General features: G+C 31.3%; 1 protein-coding gene across 1 annotated transcript; it reads right to left on the bottom strand.

Annotated features, from left to right (window-relative positions):
- Positions 1-3,309: 3,309 nt before the first annotated feature.
- LOC129949154 (inactive serine protease scarface) lies at positions 3,310-24,610 on the bottom strand. The gene is made up of 7 exons (XM_056060429.1): positions 24,397-24,610; positions 21,740-22,069; positions 15,093-15,260; positions 5,128-6,321; positions 4,901-5,055; positions 4,547-4,815; positions 3,310-4,487 (listed from the first exon to the last, which is right to left on the bottom strand). Exons 2-7 carry the CDS (start codon positions 22,058-22,060, stop codon positions 4,204-4,206), a joined length of 2,391 nt encoding a protein of 796 aa, XP_055916404.1. The 5' UTR covers positions 22,061-22,069; positions 24,397-24,610; the 3' UTR covers positions 3,310-4,203.
- Positions 24,611-25,875: the final 1,265 nt, after the last annotated feature.

The following is a 25,875-nucleotide window of genomic DNA, read 5'->3' as shown; positions in this document are numbered from 1 at the left end:
TTGTCCCATCCGATTTATCTTCGTTTCGTCACTCCATACAATGCTTTTCCATTCATTTGCTGTCCAATTGATTTGTGATCTTGCGAACTGAATCCTAAGTTTACGTTGCCCTATGGTGACTAGTGGCTTCTTCCGTGAAACGCGACCATGCAACCCAGCCTCAACCAATCGTCTTCTAATGGTGCGAGCAAAGATCGGAACTTCAGCTTCATTGGAAATCTGGCTTTGAATTTCAGTTGTGTCAAATGCCTAAAAATGCTTAATTGCACTGAAAACTTCCTTTACAGAGCAGTTTAGATGACATGTAATCGCTCTATAGGAATATTTTAGCTTCCACAGCTCAACAATAACTTTTCTGGAAGCGGGATCGCAGTTTTTAGACTTACCCATTATGAAAGCCTTTAAAATTAAAAAAAAATACTTAAAATATAACTGCAGCAACAACTTGGTTGTCTACTTACCGGTGCGAAGTTAAAAAGTTATTATTACTTAATCAAATTTAAATAGAACGTTTCTAATTAGTTGACCAGCAACGACAAGTGCTGCGTAATATGCAGTCAGAAGAGTGGCAATGATGTTATCTCTACAAATTAGCAGATAACATTTCTGATATACCGCTAAGGATACCGTTTTTTTGATAGAACACAGTATTGTGAAGAAGTAAAGGAACGGAAGAACAATGTTTCTAATTAGTTGTCCACAGCTGTATATTTCATTTTTTTTTATAAACATAACATGAATCAGCTGCAAGAGAACTAATAAAAATCAGTACGAAAAGTTAGTCGAACTGATGGAATCGAACCCGAATGAATCGAGAGGTGTTGGAGAGTTTGGCTCTTCAAAAAAAAAAAAAAAAAAAAGGAATATTGCGACCAATTTGCTACAACCTTCAATTCACTTGGCCACCTACTCTCGATGGAAAAGAAAAATTATTGAACGACGAAATAAAAATATAAATATGTACTACCAAGGAAAATTGAACGTTCTCCTCTTTGGTACCACGTTTCAAGCACTGACATAAGATTACTGGAGTTCCATACAAAGGAATCATAGGTTTCTTGAGTCAACATAACGAATACACATTTTATGGTCACACGCCTTAAAAACTTGCACTAAAAACCAAAAGCTACTCTCGGGGAAAAAACTTACTATTATTGCGTTTAAACTGTAATATCCTTTTCTGCTAAGATACTGATAACGCAACTCAATCAAAACAACGATTCCTATATGGGTTCCGTTAACACATCCTATTACTCCTGGTAACCTGGCCGTTAAAAAAAATAGTTTCGTGTGTTTTGTTTCTCATCGGAAGACATGTTCAGACTGATCCAGGTTGGACATAATTTGTCTTCAATTGCACTCACAATCTTTTCCTACGCTACTCTGATAACTTCCACTAGCAAAAAATCTAAGGGCAGAAGCAGAAACTCATTTTAGTATAGCAGGGATTAAGGAGGTGTTTGCATTTTTAAATTGGCCTTCCAACTTGTTTAATACCAATACAAACGCTTCCTTATTCAGTCGAAAATATGATCTGAAACTTAAGAAATTAGAATTAAAAGAACTTCCAGTTGGTACAAAACATTTGTACTACTAACATATGATTAGGGAGTTCCAAGAAATTAGAGTTTTCTCGAATATTCTTGCGTCGGAGCATTCTTACTTTTTTTTGTGATTGTATATTGCATGTTGCTTATCATTTCGGTTTGTTTTGCATTTTTATTAAATATGAAAATTATCAATTGATAAACACAACAGTTTTTTTTAAATTTTCTTGAGTTTATTTATGCCTTTTTTTTGTATGATAGCACTTAATTTCGAACTCGAACTGTAAAGTTCGCCAACCGTGGTATGTCGAATGGGTTAGTTCGCCACTGAAAATATCCACTTCGAACGTTCGATTAAGAGTATATCTAATAATTTACTTTATTGGAAAGTTGACTGGAAAGTTAGTCAAGAAAAATCTCCTTAAGTATCAAGTCAAGTCAATAAGTTGAATATTAGTTGTGTTCCACACCTGGTATCAAACAGTTTCAGACTGAAAGTTTTAATCATTTTAAGTCCGAAGTAGTTCTACACTTCAAAAGTTGTGCTAGTTCTTACAAAAGAGAGCGAGAGTAATCACAAACACCTTCAGCTTCGGCTTCGCCTGACGTTTACGAGTTCAGCCATAGGAATTCAATGCATGCTATCACAAATCACAATGGAGCTTCGACATCACGTTCCGTTTGACGTAAGGAAAAGAACGTAATGTGACTCCAAACGGAAGCTCTAATTCAATTATCTGAGTATTTGCTTTGTCAACAGCTGTAAAAATATGCTAACAAACAAAATATTTGCTCTTTGAAGCGATGAAATAATAGACATGTCATTCCAAGCAACCTCGAAGCAGGCCCACCACGCAGAAGAAGCCGAAGCTGAAGCGTGTTTCTGATTCAGCTATTAAAAAAAATTTCATTTTTGACAGATTTAGTCCGAGGAGTTTCTTCTGGCGATTTTTGGGCTGGCTGTCAAATTCGGTTTGACGTTCACGACAAGTAATGACAGAAGATAAAAAAACGTTCTGGCTTATTGAATAAGAGTTGCCCAAGAAATGTGAATACTATTCATATTTTCTATTTCCTTTAATTAATCAAATAATTTTTATAAAATGTATCTCTTTTTAAAATTGTTACTGAAGAAGTAGTACAAAAAATATATATAATTGTCAATATTAATTGAAAATTGTAGGGATTTTTTGAAGAAAAAAATCATTTAAGTTTCATAATTTAAGGAATAATTTTATTTTTATTTAGAATAAATAAAAGTTGACTTTTGTTTCTAATTATTTTATTGGTTTCTTATTCATGATTAATTTGACTAAAATTTATCAATAATCTTCGGTAACTCTGCTCGAGTATATTTTTTTTCACGTTTAAAAAGTAGTCCAATTTTTGAAATCCTAGAGGTCAATTCAAATTAAAAAAAAAAAAAACTGTACTAATATTTTAGGGTAACCTAACCCCTTAAGTCTGATTTATGAGATAATTACTAAATTTATAAAAGATTATTATCGTTTTTGTTAATTTTAAATTGTATTTAATTTTGTGGTACTATTTTAACAAAAATACTTCGAACTTCATATGTAAGAAATACATGCAGCCAGGCATATTCAAATTATATGACAAAATGGTTTGAACAAAATATTATCCCACATTGGCATACATTTCAATCTTAAGTCAAAAACCTCCCAAGTCGAAAAGTTTTTAATAATTGTTCCCAATCAAGAAAAGTAGTTTTTTGGTAGACAGGAAAGTAATTAAACTCAAATTTATATTTTGTAAAAAATATTTTTTTATTAAATAGAACAAAAATTACTATTTTACACACTCAGTGACAGAATCTCTTATACAAAAAAGGTCTACTGACAAAACAACGTATCTACACTTAAAAGCGCTGCTTTCATAATTTTCTCTTTTGCTATTATTTTTTTCTCTTAAAAAAAGAAGAAGAGCATCTTCTCTTTTCCAATTCCAAAAAGAGACGACGATGATACTTTTGCGCATTTTAGTAAAAAAATTAAGTAAAACTAACAATTTTTTGTTCCCATTATTTGTTGTTGTTTTTTGTTTAATTACAAAAAAAATCAATAAACATGACATTTAGGACATAATTATAATAAATGTGTGATGGAAAATAAAATTAAAAAAATTATGACAAAATGGTTTATAAATATATAAAAATCAAAACAAAAACAAAAAAATAAAATCGAACTAAAAAATTAATATAATAATAATATTAACAAAAATCATAAATAGCAGGAATATACAAAACAAAGCGAAAGAGTCGCCGCCATAGAATTTAAAAGTAGACTTATGAGATTCTACGATTCTACAATTTTAAGGGTATACTCGCAAGTACTCGTAAATTACAGGTAAGAGCTAGAAGAAGGTAGAAGTTTTATAAATTTAAAAATACGAAATATCTTATACGAAAAAACTTAAACTTAAATTAAATTAAACTAAACATCTAATGACAGTATTCGTTTGTATATGAGTTGTAAGTTTTGTTGTTTGTTTTTGATTTGTTTCACACAAAAAATAATAACACAAAACAAAATTATCAATTTTTACATCAAAATAGGATTTGAAATTGCACCAAGGTACCGAATTCTAATTTGTTTTTAAAATTAGCTTAGCTTGAGAGGGAGAGAGAGCTTAAAATCTAGCCGAGGGTGAGGGCGCGATTGTTGGAGTTGAAGGCAGTGTTGATCCATTTGATGTCTGGTTTTGTGAAGGTTGCCACTGAGCTGCCGCACTGGTCTTCGGATGTGAAGATACCCTTGAGGGTGTAGCTGTCGCCTGTGCCACAGGCCAGGGCGCTACCGTAGTCAACACCGCATGCGTCGTACTTTGTCCTTGCACACACCTGTGTTGAGCTGGCTCCACACTCACTGCGACTCACGGCATCAGCTGGGGTTTGGTGCATAAGGGCTCCTTGTTGGTGAACTGAAAGAGAGTTATAGTTTCAATAAAATAGGTCTTGAAAAGTAGTTTGCGTTACTCACTTCTTAGTGCATCCTTGCCCCATCCTGTAACAATACATCTTTCCGAAGCGCTAGGATCCTTGTCGCTGATGCAAATAGGATTGATGTGAATGGCAGTTTGAAGGTTCTTCTCCAAGAGAATGACGGCCAGGTTATTTGCTCCAGAAGCTGCATCGTATTCGGGATGAAACTCGACTTCAGAAGCACGTACCAGCTGGAATGGAAGGGGTTCATCATCGCTACCCAATTGCCATTCTCCAGCCTTAACGAGAATATCCTTAGTTGGCTCACTGAAGGTAAAAATTGTATTTAATATTTTTTCTTAGATTTTAAATGGCGCCCAATTGGGGCTATTTGTTGTAGTTTGAAACTTACCCAGCTAAACATGAAGCAGTAGTCAAAACCATTCCGTAACCAATGATAGCACCACCGCAAAGGAGTGACTTTGTTGATTCCTTGAGGACCATTGCTTGCCATGGGATCTCAGCAAATGAAGTATCTTCGTCTGTTACACCACGTGGTTTTGTGTTCTGAAATTGAAAAGGAAGTTTGTAATGGAACGGCTCAACGAAAAAGTAATGAATAACCCGCGTCAAACATACCTTATTTCTTGTAGCACACTGTCCTGTTGGATTCACGGGCCATGGGTCGACGTAGTTTGAGTCTCGGCAGCACTTTCCTGGGGCTCCTGTTCCTTCGATAGTACAATCAGACAAGGGTGCACGGAATGCACTCTGTTGAGGTGATAGATTGGATGGAGAGCTGGTAATGGTTCCTTGGCTGTCACAGTAGTTGACATCTGTGCAGACGAGAGCTGCAGCACACTTTTGTGGAGCGAATGGCGAAAGGTTGTCTCCGAACACTGGAGGTTTCCTTGAGGGGTAAATAGGCTCTGACAGGATGTCTTCACCTCGTAGTGGAACTTCATTTGATGGGCTGCCAACTAAATTGGGTTGATTAGGTTGTTGGGTTGGTTGCCTTGGTGGAAGATATCCGGTTGGTGGACTAGGCTGAGGACGTTGAGGTTGTGGACGGGGTGGTTGAACACTTGGTGGTTGTGGACGGGGTTGTTGAGGGCGTGGTGTCTGAGGGGCTTGTGGGGTTGGTGGCTGGTAAGCTGGTGAAAGTGATGATGGTGCAGGATTGTAAGTTGGGGGCTTGTAAGCTGGAGCAGCTGGTGGGGATGGTGGAAGGTATTGTGGGCGTTGAGGCCTGGGTGGTTGGTATGTTGGTGCTGCTGGGGGTTGGTATGATGGCCTTGCGGGTGGCTGATAGGATGGAGTTGCTGGTGGTGCGGGTGGAATGTAAGTGGGTGCTTGTGATGGTGGTTGGTATGATGGTCTTGCAGGTGGCTGATAAGATGGAAGTGTTGCTGGTGGTGCAGGTGGACTGTAGGTTGGTGGCTTAGGTGCTGGTGGTTGGTATGATGGCCTCACAGGAGGTTGGTAAGAGGGAGTTGCTGGTGGAGCTGGTGGAATGTAGCTGGGTTGTTTTGGTGGTTGATAGGTTGGACGTGCTGGTGGCTGGTATGAGGGTTGAACAGGTGGTTGGTATGAGGGTTGAACTGGGGGCTGGTAAGAGGGTTTAGCTGGTGGTGCAGGTGGAATGTAGCTTGTTGGTTTTGGTGCTGGTGGCTGATAAGTGGGTTGCTTTGGAGGCTGATATGTTTGAGGTCTTTGGATTGATGGCTGTGGTTGTGGGAATGGAACATCAGGCACAGTCAAAACATAACCATCTGGAGTCAAAGCAGTAGCAGGTAAACGACAGCACACTTCAGGCGCATAACAACGATTAGCCTTTAAGAAAAATATAAATTAATGATTAATTAATGAAAACCCAAAGACCATAGTCAAGTTTAACTTTTAACTTAGATCATTAATTTTCCAGAGGCCAAATTTTATGCTAATTTAATATTTCTGTTATTTATGACAATCTTTAATGCTTATTTTACTATCATCGTTTAACCATTAAAACCTTACCATCGCATCACATGAACATGAAGTCAAAAAGTTGATGCATTTACTCAAATCATGAATTCAAAGATCATAATAAAATTCTCCTCAAAAAGACGACAACGAAGGTGTAATATTTTATTGCAACTAAATATCAAGACAAACAAAATTAATAAATTCCTACCAAAGCCAACATTTGATGGATTATAGCCATAAACGTAAATGACGGCTCAGTGTCAAAACATTTACAGAGACAAATATGCTTGAATGCACATTTTGCCATAAGGTTAGGAAGGTGGGTAGAAAAGTTATAATGAAAAGTAATGGTTCCACAAAAAACACCATCCTAGAAATCATGCGTGGGTAAGCAGTGCAGTGATGAATGCTGATAGTGAAAGACGTGTCGCTTCTAGTTATTTGCAGCTAATTTTTTATTGACCTGTTAACTTCTTCAGCCATTTGAAGTAATTCATTCGTTCGAAATCGACGAGGCTTATGTTTTCGTCTTCTTGTACATAATTGGCTTCAATCTCTTAGAGGTGGTTGAGATGATAACCGATGGATTTAAAACGCATAAAGTTTAATAAGTTGGGTGCAACACACAAGAAGTTTAATTTTATGAATTAAGAAATAAGTTGCTTAACTATCCCACAAAATGGACGCAATACTTCTTCAGAAGCCATAGTCTTTGAATAAAGTGTTCCTGACGATTGCTGGTAGCGCAATTAATTAGTAACTGCCGAGGCGTTTTCAAAGGCGTGTGAAGCTAGAACCAATTATGATTGAGAAATTTAAACTTAAAATTAAAAATTACATGTGGTAAAAAACTTGTACTTTACTGGTTGAAGCAATAACTATGACTATGTAGTTCTTATTTAATTTTAAAAGCCTAAACGAGTTACTAAAAGCAATATTACCAATCAACGTGTTAAATCATAATCGCATAGTTGTTTCTTAACGAGATTTAAATTAATTTATTGCTTCTTGTTAATATACAAAAATGAATTGCAAGATACTTGGGAATTTTTGTCGTCATAAGTCTTTTTCAAATGAATGTGGCAGTTAATTTATTTAAACAAATTGTTTACTTTTTTAATAATTTACATAAACGTTTATATTCAATTGATTTTTAGTGTTTGATTAGGCAGCATCACATTTATACGTTTCAAAAGTGGGGAATGTACTTTGTAGTTACGTACATAGATAAATTGTCTTAGACTTAAACAATATTGCTGTTAAGGAGAGGTTCTGCTTATTGAGAATGAAACATTCTGAAGAATGTAGCTTAAACATTTTTTATAAAAAAGGTTATAACTTAAGAACACACAGTCTAACTTAAACAAAAGTATAAATAATTAATATGTAATGATAAAATATGTTCAAGATTTATCATAAACAAATTGCAACAAAAAACTTCCGAAATAATAACATTCAAAATAAAATAAACAAAAAACAACAAAAATTAACCGAAAAAAATAAATTCTCCTAAAGTTCATTGCCTTATCCATTATGCTAAATTTTGCAGAAACTCACATTAAAATTTAATTAATTCTTTTTTAAAACAAAAACAACAACAAAATTAGCAAAACACAATCGCGACAAAAATGTTATAGAAATATTTATTTAAGGTCATGTACATATATTTTGTCGGCTGGGCAGGTGGAATAGAATGATATAATAAAATCATTTTAAGATGTAAATTTTATGAAATTATAATAGTGAACCGGATTAAATTTTGAAAATATCATCAGAGATGAATTCTTAAAATTTTTTGATGTGTATACATTTATGGAAAAGGAAGTAGGAAGTTCCGGATCGATATAGAAAACAAAAAATCTGATTAGAATTTTGTTTATCACTTTAACAATCTTAATTCCGATAATTATTACCCAAACTGATTGCTTAAACAGTTCTTAAAGTTAAATGGCAAATTTATTTGCATATTTGAAACATAAATATAGATCTAAGTTATGTGGTGCTGGGAACATATTCATGAGGTGTTTTTTTAGTTTGGGCTTCCTAATTCTGTTCTTCAAGAGTCTTTGCTTTCTAAATGATAAAACGATAAGGAAATGTTTAGTGAATAAAATCATTTAAATTGTGAGAATGGCTCCTTTTTATTTTCTGAATACCAAGAACACAAAAATCCTTGGTCAAAAATATAAACGGTTTTGTTTTTAAATGTTAAGAAATCAAAAGAACTTTTCCCTAATCGTTTAAGATCTGCATACATTTATTTAAATCATGCATGATTCATCACAAAATGAATAAAGAAGTGAGGTCAAGTTATTCTCTAAAACAGATAACGGTTATGGAAAAGCTATCAAATATTTAAAATTAATAGCCTAATCAAGAAAACGTGTCATACATTTTACTAACGTTTAATTTAGTATTGAAATGACACATTTGTTTTGACACAAATTCCAGGTTTATTAACGTAAAACTTTAACCATGTTAATTATGAGAGACTTTGTATTTTTCACGTTAAAAGATTTCTAAATATTTGGCAATTTTAATTCTTCGCACACTTTTAAACGTCTATTCCCATTTTATTAAGACATGTACGTCTGAACACGCCTAAACTGCCACAGTTCATGAGCAAATTAAAGCAAACAAACCTTAATTTTGGGAACTGCCCTATTTATTTGGAATATAAAAGCCTCAAAAGCAAAAACACCTAACGAATCAATGAAAGTTGATGCAGCCATTATGTGGTTTTATCTGTACTTTAGGATATTTTAAAGAGTAAGATACTAAAATCCTCTTTTTTACTTAGAAAATTACTTAAATGACTTTAAAATTTAATTAAATGGTTTGTTAATTTCGTGCTATTGATTTTATCGATGAAAAACAAAGATTCAAGTTTCAAATATGATTAGCTCCTTTTCTTCTTCAAAATTAATTAATATCAAATTTTGAATAGATTTTTCTTCCATTAAGTTATAAAAATAATCAACAGGTTACAAGTGCAAATCGTATAATTTAATCGAAATACTCGTAAACAAGCATTTACATTTAAAACCAATGAACACATTTTTTAATGAGAAATCCCCTTTTGAACCATAAGAGACATTTAAACTTATTTCCAATCTATGTATTAAGCATTTAACCATTGACTTTTTCACTACGTCTCAGTATCAACCATCATACCATTACCATTACCATTATCATCACACTTTAAAACCCAATTTAACAGTCACTTCAATTGTTCACATTTGACACTTTCTTGAACTATGCGAGTCCCCAAAAATAAATGAAGAAAAACGAAACTACAAATGGCTAGAAAACCCCTCCTTTTAAGTCTTCATCGCCTATAACACTCTGCAACACAGAAGGTGGGGGGAGGGATGGGGATATGTCTTTGCTATTAATAAACCATGCAATTAACTATAATGTACCGTAAATGCAGCAGTATAGTTGTGCAATATTCTCTTGTTTTTCTTTTAATTTTCGTTTCAATTTTTTTTCTGTTTGTCTTTAACATTCAGCCATGTGGTTGCGGCTGTGTTTTGAGCTTATCTCCTTGCACATGTTGTGCTGCATGCAAATCCAGCTTAAGACCTTATGAACCTGAGCTCACATTGGCGTCGTTGTTGTTGTTGTTCTCGAGATCAAGAGTGCGGTGCTGTATCGTTCATATATTATATATGTTTCTTGTACAAAGGTTACTATGGTGTGCGCGTGCAGAGGCGTAGAATGCTAAATAAATTCGCCACCACTTGCCCAAAAAAAAAGGTGTCAAATATCGTGTTAGCAACATGCAACACCACAACCGCAATAACCTGAGATGACATTATATATGCGATATTGGTTATACCCACTACCTTAAATGGAAAATTTGAATTGGTAAGAAATTTGGTCAAGATTTGACCATTGAATTTAATAACCTTAAGAAGATGCTTTAAAGGAGTTAAATTACACCTCTAAAGTGGTTATACAAAAATTCTTAACAATCATGGGTTTGAAATTTAAATTTGAATAATAGGAAGGACATGTGTAATCACAATCATAAACCGGTCCTTTCATAGCAAGTTTAAGAAGTTAAAAAGTCTTCTTTTTGTTTTAATACGTAATTTGACCCATCTGACACAAAACTCATAACAGGTGAAAAACCTTTCAAAACCTTAATTAATGTCTTTATTTTAAATTGGTGTTTCCCTGAAGCTGACGATGAGATGTAAACAGCTTTATGACCTTGTGCACTGACTACCTCAATTTTCCATTGACAAAAAATCCATCTTTGTCACCAAAAAATAAAAAAAAAAACACCAACAAAGAGATTTTCCCTCAAGATAATTTTCGTCACAAAAACAAAAAAAAAAGCTTAAAATGTTCCATCACACACAAATTATGCAGCCAATTAAGATATTTTAGTCTATCTACGAAAAAAACCATGCATCTTGTGCTTGTCTCGGGAAGATGTCTTTTTTCAAAACATCCATACTCAAACTACTAACCACCAATCACACAGTTCAAATAGTAAATTCATGTTAACAAAATATCTTCGAAGAAGAGAACATATGCCATGGAAATTCCTACACTCCGAAGGCGATACAGTCAAACATCCCAAAGTTGCGGCTGCTGTGGCTTCTGCATCCATGGCACATGGCACGCAAAGTTTCAAAAGAGCCAAACAAGGTCATTGGATCTTTCTGATTTGATAATTATTATATTTGCATATAAAATTTTAAAAGATTTTTGTTTTTTTTTTTGTTGTTGTCTTGTAGTCTTTTTTTTGTGACGGCATGCAAGCTTGTTTATTCGGAGTCTGTGGGGGATTGGATAGAGGTATGCTAGACATTTGCATTTTTATTTTGTCAGCTATGATTTAGTTTATGGGATTTTCTTTTGTCATCAGGAAGACTAATGATGCTGTGGGTTGAGCGCTGACTTAGGCAAAACAATTGAGTTGTTGCTATGGAATAAGAAAGGTTCGGATAAAATTTGCAACTGACAAGTTTGAAGTATTGAAACATCATCATGTTCATGATGAAATTTATAACAAACTATACAAATCACAAGAAAGGAGGACCAACATAATATCTTCCAAAAGAAATCGTTTCAAAATATATTTTAAATCATTGCAATGTACATTTAGTCAAATATCAATCAGATGCTATTAAAACGACAAAACCAACTGACATCAAGCGACATCTCCACTCCAGCAATCGTATTAAGAGGGCTATAAATTTTGTTGGTCTTCTCTTCTCTTTTTTTTAAACAAAATACCACGAGAAGGAAATTAAATTGATGTTTATTGCGGTGCGGTTAAGGTAGTTTTATGCATTTTGTAAGATAAGGCTAAACGTTCGATGTAGTTTATGGATATTTATAAAACATAAATAAATCGCTACAATGGGCCGTTTAAGAATGCTCAATGTTTGAAATGTTACATAAGCTTTTATACATTTCATACTTGTTTTTGTTTGGGTTTAAGGAATAAATCAATTCAAATCATCAACTCATTGCGACACGTGTATATAGTAGTTTCCATGCATCCAAACTTAACTTTTAAAGAGGGTCAAGTTTGATGTAATCTAAGTTCACTCAAAGGATAACATTAATCTTCCAAAAACTCACATTGAACCAAAATTCTAAGCAAGTACCACATTTTTATGATATCAATTTGTATTTCTTGACTAACACCATTTTTACCGGAACTCTCCCTAAAATTGTCTAACCAATTAACGAAGACAATGAAATTGTATATCAAATCATTGGGATTGTATAATATTTTAAAATTAAATATTCATCTAATATTAAATAATCATTGGAATCTCCGTGTTAAGAGAGGTATTTACTCAGCAAAATAACATAATTATTTATTAAGATAATGAAGTCGAAAATCGGCACAGCGCCGCTGCCACACCGATTAAGGTATTTTGCTACATCATTAGTAATTATGATGAATGCATTTTCAGAAACTCATGCAATAATTAAATTTTGTAAGCTTGAGCAACTTAAGTTTGAAAAAATAAACAAATAACATTTTCCCTAATAGTATAATCGCGTGTATTTCGCTAGTCAAGTAGATCTTTGCAAAACGGAACATAAAAATAAATAATAAAAGAAAAATTAGACATAAAAAATAAATTTCGCTTCTCAACTCTTTCGTTTTTCTCACAATTGCGGATTTCATTTGTGATTTCCTCTTCCCAGACAACGACAATTTACAATTACATTTATTTGGTGTCTGAATGGCGGAAAATTGCACATATTGTATTGAAGAAAAAAGAAATTAAAAAACAGCTGATGATGCTAGATCTTCCAGACGACCGACCGACCGACCGACTAACCTCAATGACTAAATAATAAATAAAAACAAAAAATTTAAATGAAAATAAAAGCATTTTCAAATCCCCATCCCACCGATGATCGACAAAACGTGATCAAGTGGTGTTTAATTAAGTTGAGCTGAATAACTAAATTATACATTTTCTTATCTCCACTCTGTGTTGTAGTTCTTGAGATGATATTCATAAGAGTATAATAGGGAGTACCTTAAATATTCAATGAAAGTTTCACAATCAAAACTTGTTGTTAACTTCTAATTAGATCTGATTTTTCAAGGGCCTCTGTTATACCTTTTGGAGATTTTTGAGAAATGCAAATTATAACAAAATAATAATCTTAACAAGAATTTAAGATAGTCTAAGTCTTGTTCAAGATGCCGCTTTGCTTCAAGGTCTAGGTCAATACTTTCTAATCACATAAATACGATGATATTCCGGTCTTTGATCTTAAAGTCTTGGTCAGTCAAAACACCACTTAATATAAACTATATCATGATGTTATCTTGTTTTTTTTTATTTTTATTTTCCAGATGAGACTTAATACTCTATCAATATCAACCAAGGAAGTAGCATAATTTGCATGAATAATATGTTAAAAACGCGTTAAAGGGGGGCTTCCGTTTTTAGAGGCGTTGTCGGTCGGATGGATTTTATTACACTCATATATGTATAATATTATTAGGCGAACAATGCATCTGAACATATAATCATTTGTTTGTTGTATGTTTTGCATATATTTATAGGTTTATAGCGGTGATGGTTGTGCTTGATGTGATATTCGAAATTATTTAATTGTTTCGATCATAAGCGATGCGCATAATAATCAACGTCACGAGACGACCTTGCCAACAATTTTTGTTTTGATGCTCTTTTTCGTTGTTGTTGTTGTTTTTATGTTTTGTTTTTGTAATTTTTGTGTTGTTGTTGTTTTTGTTTATTGCGTTGCATATTTAGTTTTATGCTGAGGCAAGTTATCTGGTACAGCTGAGTGAAGCTGAATAAGACTTACTATTTATGACAGGTTTCTTTTGCTGTTCGTTTTTCTTTTGTTATCTCTATACTTTGTTGTTGAATTCTTTGTGAGTTAGGTAATATATCTCAAGCCCTCTGCAATTTTCAATTTTTTTTCTGTACAAAAAACAATAAACTCTCATACATCTCTGATATGTGTATGGATTGTAATTCATTCATCTTCATCGTCAAGTTTTTGGTTTTGCTGCCTGAGATGTGATATCGAGCATATTGTTGAACGTGTATTTTTTAGGTTTTTTTAGAGTGACTAGGGGCACGTTGTTACTGCGCACAGTGGCATGAATCTTATCTTATCTGAATCTGGGAATAAATTGTGGTGGCAAAAAAATTAACACAAAAAAAGAACAGAAAAACCATAACAATCTGTCATAATTTGCATACCAACGTGTACTTATTTATTATTGAAATGAGAGCATGGGATTCAGCAGCTTTGTGGCTTGAATATGTCAAATTGTTGAGCAAGGCTGCTTTGGAATGCATTTGGAGTGTTATTGTTTTTGTTGTTCTTCAAAGATTTAATTGTTTTTCGTTTTTGCATTTGTGGTATTTCAGTATGGACTTGATATTGAGGGTGTTATTTAAATTAAGTTTTGAAATTGTATACACTTTTAAAAAAAGTGAATATATTGAAGTTAACATGCTTTTAAAGCTAGGGAAGATCTAAATCAGGTCACTTGATTTTTTTGTTATTATAAACATTTCAAACCATGTTGTCAAAAACATCTTTATCTATGTTAAACTACATAATTAAAAATTGTAACACAATGTTGAACTTCAAAAGTATTTTTTTTTTTTTAATTATGTTAACAAGAAATATTAACACGTGCTAGAATTTTAATTCTTATGTTTGACTTTAGATTGTTAAATTATGTTAAATTCTTATTTTAAGAAATCCATATTAATTTGAATGTATAATTATATGTTCTTATAAATAAAGAACATTGGTGCCGATCTCATTAAGATTAGTATTTACTCGTATGTTGAAGGGACCGGCATTTTGACAAATTCTAAAACATACCTTGATTTAATTTAATCGTTGTAATTTTGATATAATTGAAAATAAACAAGGTTTATGGTAGAAGGCCTTATCCTATTTTTGAAAAGATAATTTTCAATTAATCAAATTAAATTCTTGCAGTCAAGGATTTTGATGAAATCCCTTGGTCTGGAAGCTCTAGGCATCATATATCTACATCTTCAATCGAAACTCACATCATTATAAGCACATCATAAGCTTATAATGTATAACTTTGGCCTCCGAAAAAATTCACTTTTTTTATTTAAACTTACCGATGATGTCTTAGCATAGTTTGAAACATTTATTGTTCCTCGAGTACATTGACTTGGTGCGACACAATCGGAATCTCCTGAACAAGGTACCGATGGACGTTGGGTGGTTGTCGTTGTTGTTGGTGGTGCACGGTATGTACAACAAACATCAGTCTCTGGTTCACAGTTCTGCAAAAAAAAAAAAAAAAACAAAGTTTAAATAAAACAACTAAACATTAACAAACTTAATTTAACAAAACTAAGAAAACCAACAAGACTACTTATTATTTCTATCTCTCTCGTCTTTGTTACTTAAGCCTAAACACATCGATTCCAGCCACGTGATAAAGCTACAGCATCGTCACTTCTGTGGTGTGTGCAAAAACTATCGGTCAATAATGCTTAAAGTTTATTTTATGCCATCAGACATGATGCTTGTAGCTTATAGCGTTAGTCAAATAGAAAAACCTCGATATTGCAGTCCAAGCTTGGAGCAGGTAGTTTAGATAGTTGCTGATAAGTTCATACAGAGTGTGCTGTTTCAATTAAGTTCTTTTGACGTATTAACGATTTATTATCATTTTTTTTATTTAATTTTTTAACTATTTTTCATCATCGTTATTTTGGTTTATTGAGCAAGATTAATACTCGAAAAATCATTGCAAAATATTGCTAGCAAGTTTAAATTTAAGAAAGTCAAAAAGCTAAAAAAAGAACAAATCCAATTAATTAAGTAGGTACTCATATGATGATGGACCAAAAACCACAAAAATTAAACAAACACACGTGTTGACGACTGGTTTGTCTAAGTAATTAAATTTAAGAAGTCTTTTATTGAAACGAAATAAAAAAATAGCAAGTTTAAAAATTTAATTAAAGCTAAGCTGATTAGATTTACAAATGATTGTCTTTTGTTGCCCAGAAGCTGTTAAGTGCGTCACAGAATATTCTGTTAATTTGTCAAGTATTCTTGTTCTTCTTTATGATAATTTTTCTTTATTTTATTTGATTTTCAAAGACGAAGATTTGCTTTTTTAATGTCATGATGATAGATTTTCAAGGTTTTATACTTTATACAGTTGTTCTCGTTGACAAGAGTAATTACTTAGTATGGTCTTCTCTTCTCATATAAATAAAATATATTATACCTATTATATTGTTCAACATTTTAATCTAATGATGTAAGCGAGAGAAATAAAAGTAGAATTTATCTTGCAGCCTGCATGGCACGGTTATATAGCGTAATATGGCGATGGAATGTAAAGTTGATTTTATTTATTTCTAACATAAAGAAACCTAAAGTAAATTAATCATTTCTAATGAAGGCACAACTATCAATCAGTTGTGTGATGTGTTCAGTAAGATTGAGATGAAAGGTTAATAAACCTTTCAGACCTCTATTTGCATGTGATACATCATCTAAGCACCCAATAGCTTCTATCCGCAAACATCAGCATCAAATCGAGTGACTAAGAGTTTATAAAAAGAAACTAAATCATTCATAAACCAAACACCATATGTGTGAAAATCCAAGTGGGTGTTCGGCCTACGTCTAATGCACCCATTGTGTATAAATTGGTCTTGTAAAATAATTTGTGTTCGCTATAAGTTTGTTTTTATTTTCTCTATAACTAACCACACACACGCAAACCGATTAAATCATCAGGTTTGTTTTTTTTCCTTTTAACATTTAAATTGCAAGAAAATAAATATTGAATAATTTTATAATTAAAAAATAATAAAGTACAGGAAAATGCTATAAGTTTATTTTTATATTCATCACACAAACCGGAGATGATTGTAAAAAAAAAAAAAACAAAAACAATGATTTGAAGTTCGATGTTAAAAACATAACAAAATCAAGTTCAACGATTATTATTGTTTGTATGATTAATTTGTTGACCAAAACCATTGAATATTAACTAAGCCAATATTTATTTTGACTGACAAGACATGAGCACTGGGCACAAGAAACCTCGTTTTTTAACCTCTCTTTTTCTCACTGAACTGATTTGCTATTCACATCACAATTAACACTTGCTACCGAATTGTGTTAATTTCGTGAATTATTTTTTTTATAAAATTTTTGCATTCGTTTTCAACGATGAATCATCATTGTTGTGTCTTTGAATTTTTGTATTTGCGCATTTTTTCAATTCAAAAGTGACGTCTTAAAAATAAAATTAACACTCTTTAAAGTTGTCATCTCAGCTCTTTTGTTTTTGTTGTTGTTTGATTGAGAATATTGTAATACGATTGTTTGAAAGTCAAAAGTTTTATGAATTTATGAAAGTCAAATGATGCAACTGCAATAACCATCCTCTATAAATGTCAATTTCCATCAATTGGAATTGTACTAGCAGCATACATATGTGTAGGTTTATTAAGTCATGAATCAAGCAGAAACCACAAAAAGGCTTTGCAGAATTTTCTAAGAAAGTCGCAAAATACCACATCTTTTTTCCAGTTAACTGACCTTTTGGCTTGGTTATATGTCAGCTTATGTCACACATAAATTGTTTGTCTCGGTGAAAAATCAAAGAAACTTATGACGTGAAAGGAGAAGTTGTGCGAGACTTTAGCATGTCTTAGTGTATTGCGAAGAAAATTAAGTAAAGTAAGTTATTATTTGTCCCTGTTCGGGGTTACAAACCCTTAAATGTTGATTATTCTTTAATCTGAAAAGTGAAATTGTCCCCCGTTTGACAAGAATTGTTGACCCAATAATAACCGTTTTTGTGTAAACTAGAACGTTGGTCTGAGAGATAAAATACTCAAGTACTCAAAAACTTTGTTGGTCCCAACGTTTTTTGCGTTATATCGTACAATTAAAAACCCACAAGTTCATTTGTGCTTTCTTTCAAAAATATAAAAAAGCTGAACAGAAAACTTTAAATTCTGTTACCTTTAAGCCTTTTTCTACTCATAACTTCATATTTAATCTAGTTCCTTACAAGACCACATCCCACTTAATTATCTCGTTCGTCTCCGTGCTTCTTTGTTATGCAAGATCATCGACAATAATTACACTTAATTTGTATTGTAAGATGACAATATGTATTCTTGATAAATGATATTGCGCCTTACCAACAAATTAAGCATCATAATTGTTAAGAAGAAGTCAATACTAATCTTTAATGATTTATCAATTTAATAGAGTTGTTTTGTTCATGTACTCGTACACCTCTTTGTGTGGTTTTTGCGCTTGTAGCTATATTCTAAGATATGCACTTATGTGGTGATCTTATGATTCAAAATTCAATTGGTAGGTACCACCTCTGGTGGTTGAATTTAAAAAAAAAAAAAAACAACAAACTCATAATAAGCAGTAAATTATACGATATCTATCTAATCGGATAGTAACCAGACGTGGTGCTGCTCATCAGAGTGACCTTTTTGACATGCCTCTTATTGAGCACATACAACATTAAAAACCATAGTCTACTGCTGCTGCATATGACAGAAGCAGCAGAAGGTTCTGAGTCGAATAATGATGACGACGGGGATGATGATCATGGTAGAAAAGATGCCATCGGCTGTAAATAAAGTCGTTTTTCATATTTCTGCAAAGCAAATAAACAAACAAAATCTTTAACCATAAATAAAGTGCATACTGTCGAGACGCTGACCGACACGTAGACTTGTGTGTTTTTTGAATGTTCGTCTAAATGTATTTTGAATTTTTAATTTTTGTATGAACATCAAAATTACGAATGATTAAGGTGCTTCATATATAAGTGGAAGTTGTTTTGTGGTTGTCGATGATTTAAAGGTCATAAGCTACTATACACGTGTCATTCATATAATGGGTGTTATAAAGAGAATATTTATTTAAATGGGCTTTTAAACCAACACTTTTTGCCATCGGCCATGGCAATAAATATTAGTACAAAAAACTTTCTTTTTATGATGCTTACACTCGAGAAAAAAATTAATCAAGTTTCCGCCAAAAAATAAATTATAACCACAAGTTAAAAAGAATGAAAATTTTCTCGGGCAGCAGGTGATCTGACCGCTTTCTTTCTTCCTCTCAATATACCTCTATATAGGCAATAAGGTAATTTGTTGTTGTATTATGTGATTGCAGTGCCACCGGACAGTGCCAGACTATACAGTACAAAAAAAAAAAAACAACTGAACCACAAGATACCAAAATCAAAATATCATGAAAATAATTTTTTGATTACGAAATTTTTTTCTGGGTTACACAAAGTACTTTTTGGTAGCACAAGTGCATCAGTATCAGAAGACTGGTGCAATGAGTAGGTACACAAAACTGCACTTAAGGGATTTTTTTCTTTCAAGTTGTTTTTTGTAAACTCTGCTATTTATTTATATTTTTTTGTTAACTTTTAACCAAGGCACGGTTTTCACACTGGGAAACGCGGATATTCTTGATTTATTATATAATCTTAATTTTTATGCATACCGTAGATGTGTCTTCAAGTTTATTACGATAATAGGGGCTTGACTATATACAATTGCAACGCAGCGCAGTAGGATGCGGATGCTTAATAAGCAAGTTTTCATCTCAGGTCTTTTGTTTGTTTTGATTGTTTTCATTTTGTTTTCTTATTTTTATTTAAGTGTTGTACATTTTTATGAACTTGTATTAATTTGATATTATACCCACATACACTTAAGCTAGGAATTTCAACATGAAACTTAAGACGAAGTTGTTATCTACGATCTGATCAATTGGCTCCTGTTATTTTTTTGACAGAAAAGAAGAAAAAAAACTCAAAAATGTTGTAATTTATTCCAGCAACCTAGTTTTCACACCCATAAAGCAGACCATAAATATGCTCAAGGCACTATCACTATCGCTATCGCCAATTTGAAGGAGAAAACCCTAATAAATAATATAAAACAGATTCGTATATATTGCTAATTTATTGAAGATGATGAACACACATTTAACTACCTTAATTTGATGTCAAAACATTATCATTATCTTGATATATGTATTTCTAATTCTTAAGCCATAAGGTTTATTTATGCTACCTAAAACAAGATGTGTCAAATATTTCAAAGCCTATAGGATTTTAAATACACACAAGTATAGAGACTAAACGTTGAAGCTTATCGCACATGTTTCCAATTCGATATAAAACACGGAAATAAATTAAATCAATTTTAAGTGGGGGTGGATTTCTTCAACGAAAAAGTCATAATTTTAAAAACGACAATAAAATAAACAACTAGCTACGTAAATAAAAAATGAATTAAAATAAAATAAATTCAAAAATCAAAATCAAAATCAATGTTGCGTGCTTAAAGCAAACTAGGCCAAGTAGGTTGTCTTGGAAATAATTTAATGATGATCACAATAAAAAAATATGTAGAAGATATTCAGGTTTGAAAAATATCTTTATCTTAATTGCATATTTATCTTCAAAAAAATTCATATAATTATGCGGTGCTTTTTGAAAATATATTGCCATATAATTTTTTAAGGTTTAAAGGCACAAATTGTGTAGTAATAGAAAAGTATACAAGAAACTAGAAAAAACTGACTTGATCCAATAAAAATATGTATCATGATCAGCAAGTTTTTTGAGAATAATTTCAACTCAGAGTAACAACGCATCCATTCACTTATTTAATTTAATTTGAATTGATTAAATTTATTTTAATTAATTATTAAGGTAATATTTAAAAAAAAATGAAAACCTTTTAAGGTCATAGGACCAGAAAACCCATTCTTACACAGAAAAATCTAGTTTTATCGATTTAATAAAACACTTTGGTTTTATTTACTCATATTTTAAAAATTGAGGGAGAGTTATGTAATCATACATAATAATTTGTATTCAAATGAACTAGTTCAAGTCGTAATCCAATATATTTAACACCAAAAATGCACTTATTTTGATACATAATTTGTTTTTCGTGGGCAGATTGCGAAATATAAAACTTTTTGTGTTTGAAAAATCATGATGGACTCATGTAAAAGCTTTTAGTAAATTGACATACTTATGAATCTTACCTATAGTCGTATTACCTAATTAAGGGCTCTTAATAGTACTTCTTTTTGAAATAACTTATGATCTTGAAAACAAGATAAAACGCTATCTTCGAGATCTAAGAACAAAACGCCTGAAAGAAACAGTTAAGTTCTTCTTAATTTGCTTAAGATATTTTAATAAATTCTCTTAATATTTTAATAGATTCTAATTTCAGGTACATATTTGAAATTTTTTGTGTAGTTTTTTGTTTCATTAAAATCTTAAATAACAACAAACTTAAAATGCGAACTTTTACGTGATATGATTTATGTACCTAGAATTTATCTTATTATTGTTTTGAATTGACACCTTCTTTACGAAAAACACCATGAAACTTGAAATTAGAAAAAGGTCTTAAGAACACAACAATTTTCGTATATAGAAACAGGAATATTATCTAACAACTTATTTACGAGTTAAAAAGATTAAGAATATAAATTTTACAAACTATAAACACGTTTGTGATTATAAAATTAATTAAAATTAGTTATTAGTCTATGTCAAGTTAATATACTGTGACATTAATTCCTCTCTTTGTGATTATGAAAAATATACTTAATTCTTGTTAGTTTAAAGTAATAAATAATAGAATTTTTAAAACGGAACTTAAAACAGCAGAGACGAGAAGAGATACAACATTTCAAAAAGAAAAAAACATACCTGAATATAACCATTTGGATTATTAGTAAAGTATCCTCCTTGGCACACATTTTTCTTAACACACTGTTGTCCACCACCGCACTTGATGTACTCTTTGGGAGGCAAGTATTTCGGGGCACTGAATGGCTGGGCTTGTCTACTGAAGATTGCATGTTCCAGGAAAATATTTTTACTTATTGAACTTTGATATTCCGAAGATACTGGATGCGAATCAATCGAGTTCTTGTAGGCGCCATTGAGGAATATATTTGAGGCGACATCACCAAATGCTGCATGCAACACTAGCAGCATTGCTAGTGGTATGAGTTTACACCGTGCCATTTTTTAAAACTGAAAACAAATAAACAAAAAATACAAATTCATTCAAAAATCACTATAAATTGATGTTGTTGATAATTTGTAATGCAAAAGGAATGTGAGGTCTTTTTGAGTTTATTTTACACCTACTCCTTATTTTTATTACTATGTATAAGCTATTTTATTTGGTTTAATTATCATTTTAACCATTTTTATTGTTTTTTAATCACATTAAATTTTAAATTTTCGAATATTAAAGACTTAATTATTATTAATTTATTCATAATATAATACTGACTATATTTTGTCCTTCCGTTATATTTAAACAAATAAAACCAATCATATTTTCTTCAAAACTTTAACGATTTGAAAACAACAAAAATATAGATTATTCTAAAAATTTAATTCAATGTTTTAATTTATAGGGAAGATTATTTCATTAATTAAAAACAGAAAAAAAAACATTGTTTTCAATATGAACTTAATAATCCCCCAAAAATAATCGATTATAAAAGCAAAAAGTCATCACAAAACCTTTATGTGTTTTCTTAAGTTGAAATTAATTCTTAAATTTGAACAAATTTTAAAGTCAAGTCACATTAAAGCGGAACAAACAGACAATTCGGACAGAGTTAATATTCACATTTAAAAATGTAAATTTATTAAAAAATGTATACAGATTAAATTAAGCGCATAGTATTTATATCTACAATCCATTTAATTCCGTTAGTGACGTACATGTCAGTATATATACATATTTGAATCAACAAATGCAAATATATATGTGCATACAGTAAGTGACAATGAGTTATTAAGTATTTTTTGTTCCTATATTACTCAATCAAAATTTATAAGATGATTAGCATTTTAATTATCAGTTACAGTGTGTCTGAGGTACTGTACAGTAATAATAACGCAATATAATAATCAATTGATTGATTAAGTATAGGTTGATCATTTTCAATGATTCATTAATTTCAAATCACAACTTTTTTTTAAAAATCGTTAAAACACTGGGAAAGGAAAAAATTCTTCACTTAAATCAGGTTTGTGCATCAACTCTTTCGTTTGCCTGTTGTTTATTCGCACTGTTTGTACTACTTTAATTAATTTTTTATTTATAAATTTAAAGATTACTCAGATTGAATTAAATTTAAAGTCTAAAAATAGAAATGATTTTAAATACCTATAATATTAAACAAAAAAAAAGAATGTTTTTGCCTGGCAGTGCGTGTTAAAATTTTGACGAATCACAAACAAATCTAAATGAAATGTGGCATGCTTGGAATTATAATTGATAAATTTGCATATTTCATGTTTATTTCTATTTTAATTCAAACTTAAGTTCTAATTCAGTCTCACATATGTGAACATTTTACCAATATCAATATTTTATCAAATCCAAACAAAAATTATTAAACCTAAAAAAAAAAACTGTCAAATGTTTAGCACTTTAGACTAAATTGAAAATGTTCTAAGCATCTTTATTAATGTGTCATAATTTATTCAACCATTAATAAAGTAATTAAAATAGTTGTCAAGTTATCAAACAATCACTTTAATCGATCGATCATTTATAGAACCGGAAAATCGTATATGAAATCAGTTTAGCGCCCTGAGAACATCCTGTTCCATATATTTTAAATTCAATTTTCTCATTAATGTCAAAAAAACAAAAATATATATCTGTAGACATTTTATGCTAATTTTGATGGCCATTAATATTTTTTTTGAATCCAATGCGGATGTTGTTGTGCAAAAACTAAAATTCTTTAAATTTTGATAATATTTTAGCAACAAAAAAATAAAACAAAAGATACATAAGATTAAAAATAGTTCTTTCTTGTTTTTCTGTCTAGTATCCACAATGATGCGAGTCGATATTGGAATTTTCGAAAGCTTTAATACTAGTATTCCTCTATTTTCTCAATATAAATTGTGTATTCATAGTTTTGTTTAATTTATTAATTATGCAAACACTCTTTAACTAGCGGTCTTAGGTTAATTTCTGTTAACTTGACAACTTATGTGTATTTATAAAATTCAAATGACGAAAAACACTTTGTGGGAATTTAATCTTGCTTAAATCCACACTTATAGCCCATATGAGCTGATCTGGTCATAGTTCTTAAATAAACAGGCATCATATTAAAAACACAAGAAGCACAATAAATTAGAACGTGTTTTAAATTTAGAGTCTTAATCGGCTTTTGTCTAAATTCACATTTTTGAGAACATTTAAATTGTTATCAATGTTTATTTATAGAAAGCCACACAATCACTTTGGAAGGAAAATATCCATAAAATTAGCACAATGTCCTTTTTACATTTGTTTATAACTATTCAATTACTATTCTTACATTTTTCTATAAATTCACTAGGATGTGTATTTCTTGACAGGTATCCTTTTTGTTTATTTTTATTTTGTTAAAATCTCGTATGAATTGTAATCCTTTTTCGAGTTCCTTAAAATTCGTTGAAAGTTCCACCGGCGGGCGGGCGTTTTTTGTTTAGTATTTAATTTAAGCACACACGATCGGAACGAGCGACGTTCTTTGATTGTTTAAAATGTTTGCTAAGACAGCTTTTTATATAGCCATACAACTGTTACCATACAAAGTTCGTCGGTGGCTTTTTTTTACTGAACGGAGAGATGACGATGAGTGTGACCTCTTCCTCTTCTTCTGCGCAGTTGGACTTCACCGCACACCGGTCGTATAGTCGTATTTGGTTGGAATTCTTCGCTAAGATGACGATGATGATTTTTTTTGGGGGATGGGAATTGGGAATGCAAACACATCAAGAGAATGGTTGTTTTGAGCCTACACCAACATTTTCGCTGAGTTGGTTCATTTCATTTTACTTCATTTACTAAAGCGAATGAACTTTACGAATGATGCGGTGCGAGGTGTGATTCCATCCGGCTGAGTCTAGATTTTTGTTGTGTGTTTATTTGTTTTATTTTTGTTTTGTTTTTCAAGAAGCATGGTGAATTTTTCGCTGAGAATAGTTATGAAGTACGTGTAGAAGGTAGCAGGTTTAGTGGAATTATTTGATCTTGCGCTATCACTCAGAGTGTTTGGAATTTTTCCCATTAATGAATATTTAACATATTTTGCGTGAGTTTGTTTATCTTTTGAAAGCGGATGTATTTATTTTGGATTGTAGGTTGATGTAAAAATTGGGATTTTTCTTTTTTGTGGAAATCATCATCTTGAAATTATAAATTAGTGTTTACATATGTTTGCATCATAAATGAATGTTGTCTTCATTATATTTGAACAATGGAAAAAAGAATAATATAAATGCAGTGCTAATCAATGAACATTTTTATGCTATTGTTATTTAATGAGTAAGATGATTTACTTATGTTTCAGTTTTGTAGATCGTTTTATTGATAAATAATACAATTCTTTAGTAATTTATGAGCATATACAGACAAGTAAATAAATCTAGTTCTAAGATCAGCTCTTTTGTTTATAATACACATAAGAAATGCATCTGATAAAACTTAAACAAGATGAATAACAATGAAATAATAAATCTTCAACACGATAAGGAAAATATTTGAATTTATTTATCTTTATAAATTACATGGATATAGATTGTTTTGTTTTAAGAACTTTATGTTAAAAGATAAGATTGAAACGTTGAATGATGATGTTCAAATTTTTTTAATGAATTATGGCTTTTATTTTATAAATAAAAAGGTATTGAAAGTGTACTTTACTTAAAAATTATATACATAGCTTTTAAAATAAAGGCAAATACAATGTTTTTTATTTAAAAGAAAACTATCATAGATTATTTTAAAATAAATCAGTTAATCTACACGAAAT

This window comes from Eupeodes corollae, chromosome 3 (genome assembly GCF_945859685.1).
Source record: "Eupeodes corollae chromosome 3, idEupCoro1.1, whole genome shotgun sequence".
Taxonomy (NCBI): Eukaryota; Metazoa; Arthropoda; class Insecta; order Diptera; family Syrphidae; genus Eupeodes; species Eupeodes corollae.
This window is presented reverse-complemented; position numbering and strand designations above follow the sequence as displayed.

Bases quoted from the DNA above. Each gene is read 5' to 3' on its own strand.
- LOC129949154 (XM_056060429.1), bottom strand. From the start codon at position 22,060: ATGGCACGGTGTAAACTCATACCACTAGCAATGCTGCTAGTGTTGCAT. The intron at 5,056-5,127 runs GTATGTTTGACG...TTTCAATTTCAG, and splicing joins AGTGTGCTACAAGAAATAAG to AACACAAAACCACGTGGTGT. The intron at 4,816-4,900 runs GTAAGTTTCAAA...TTTTACCTTCAG, and splicing joins ACTGCTTCATGTTTAGCTGG to TGAGCCAACTAAGGATATTC.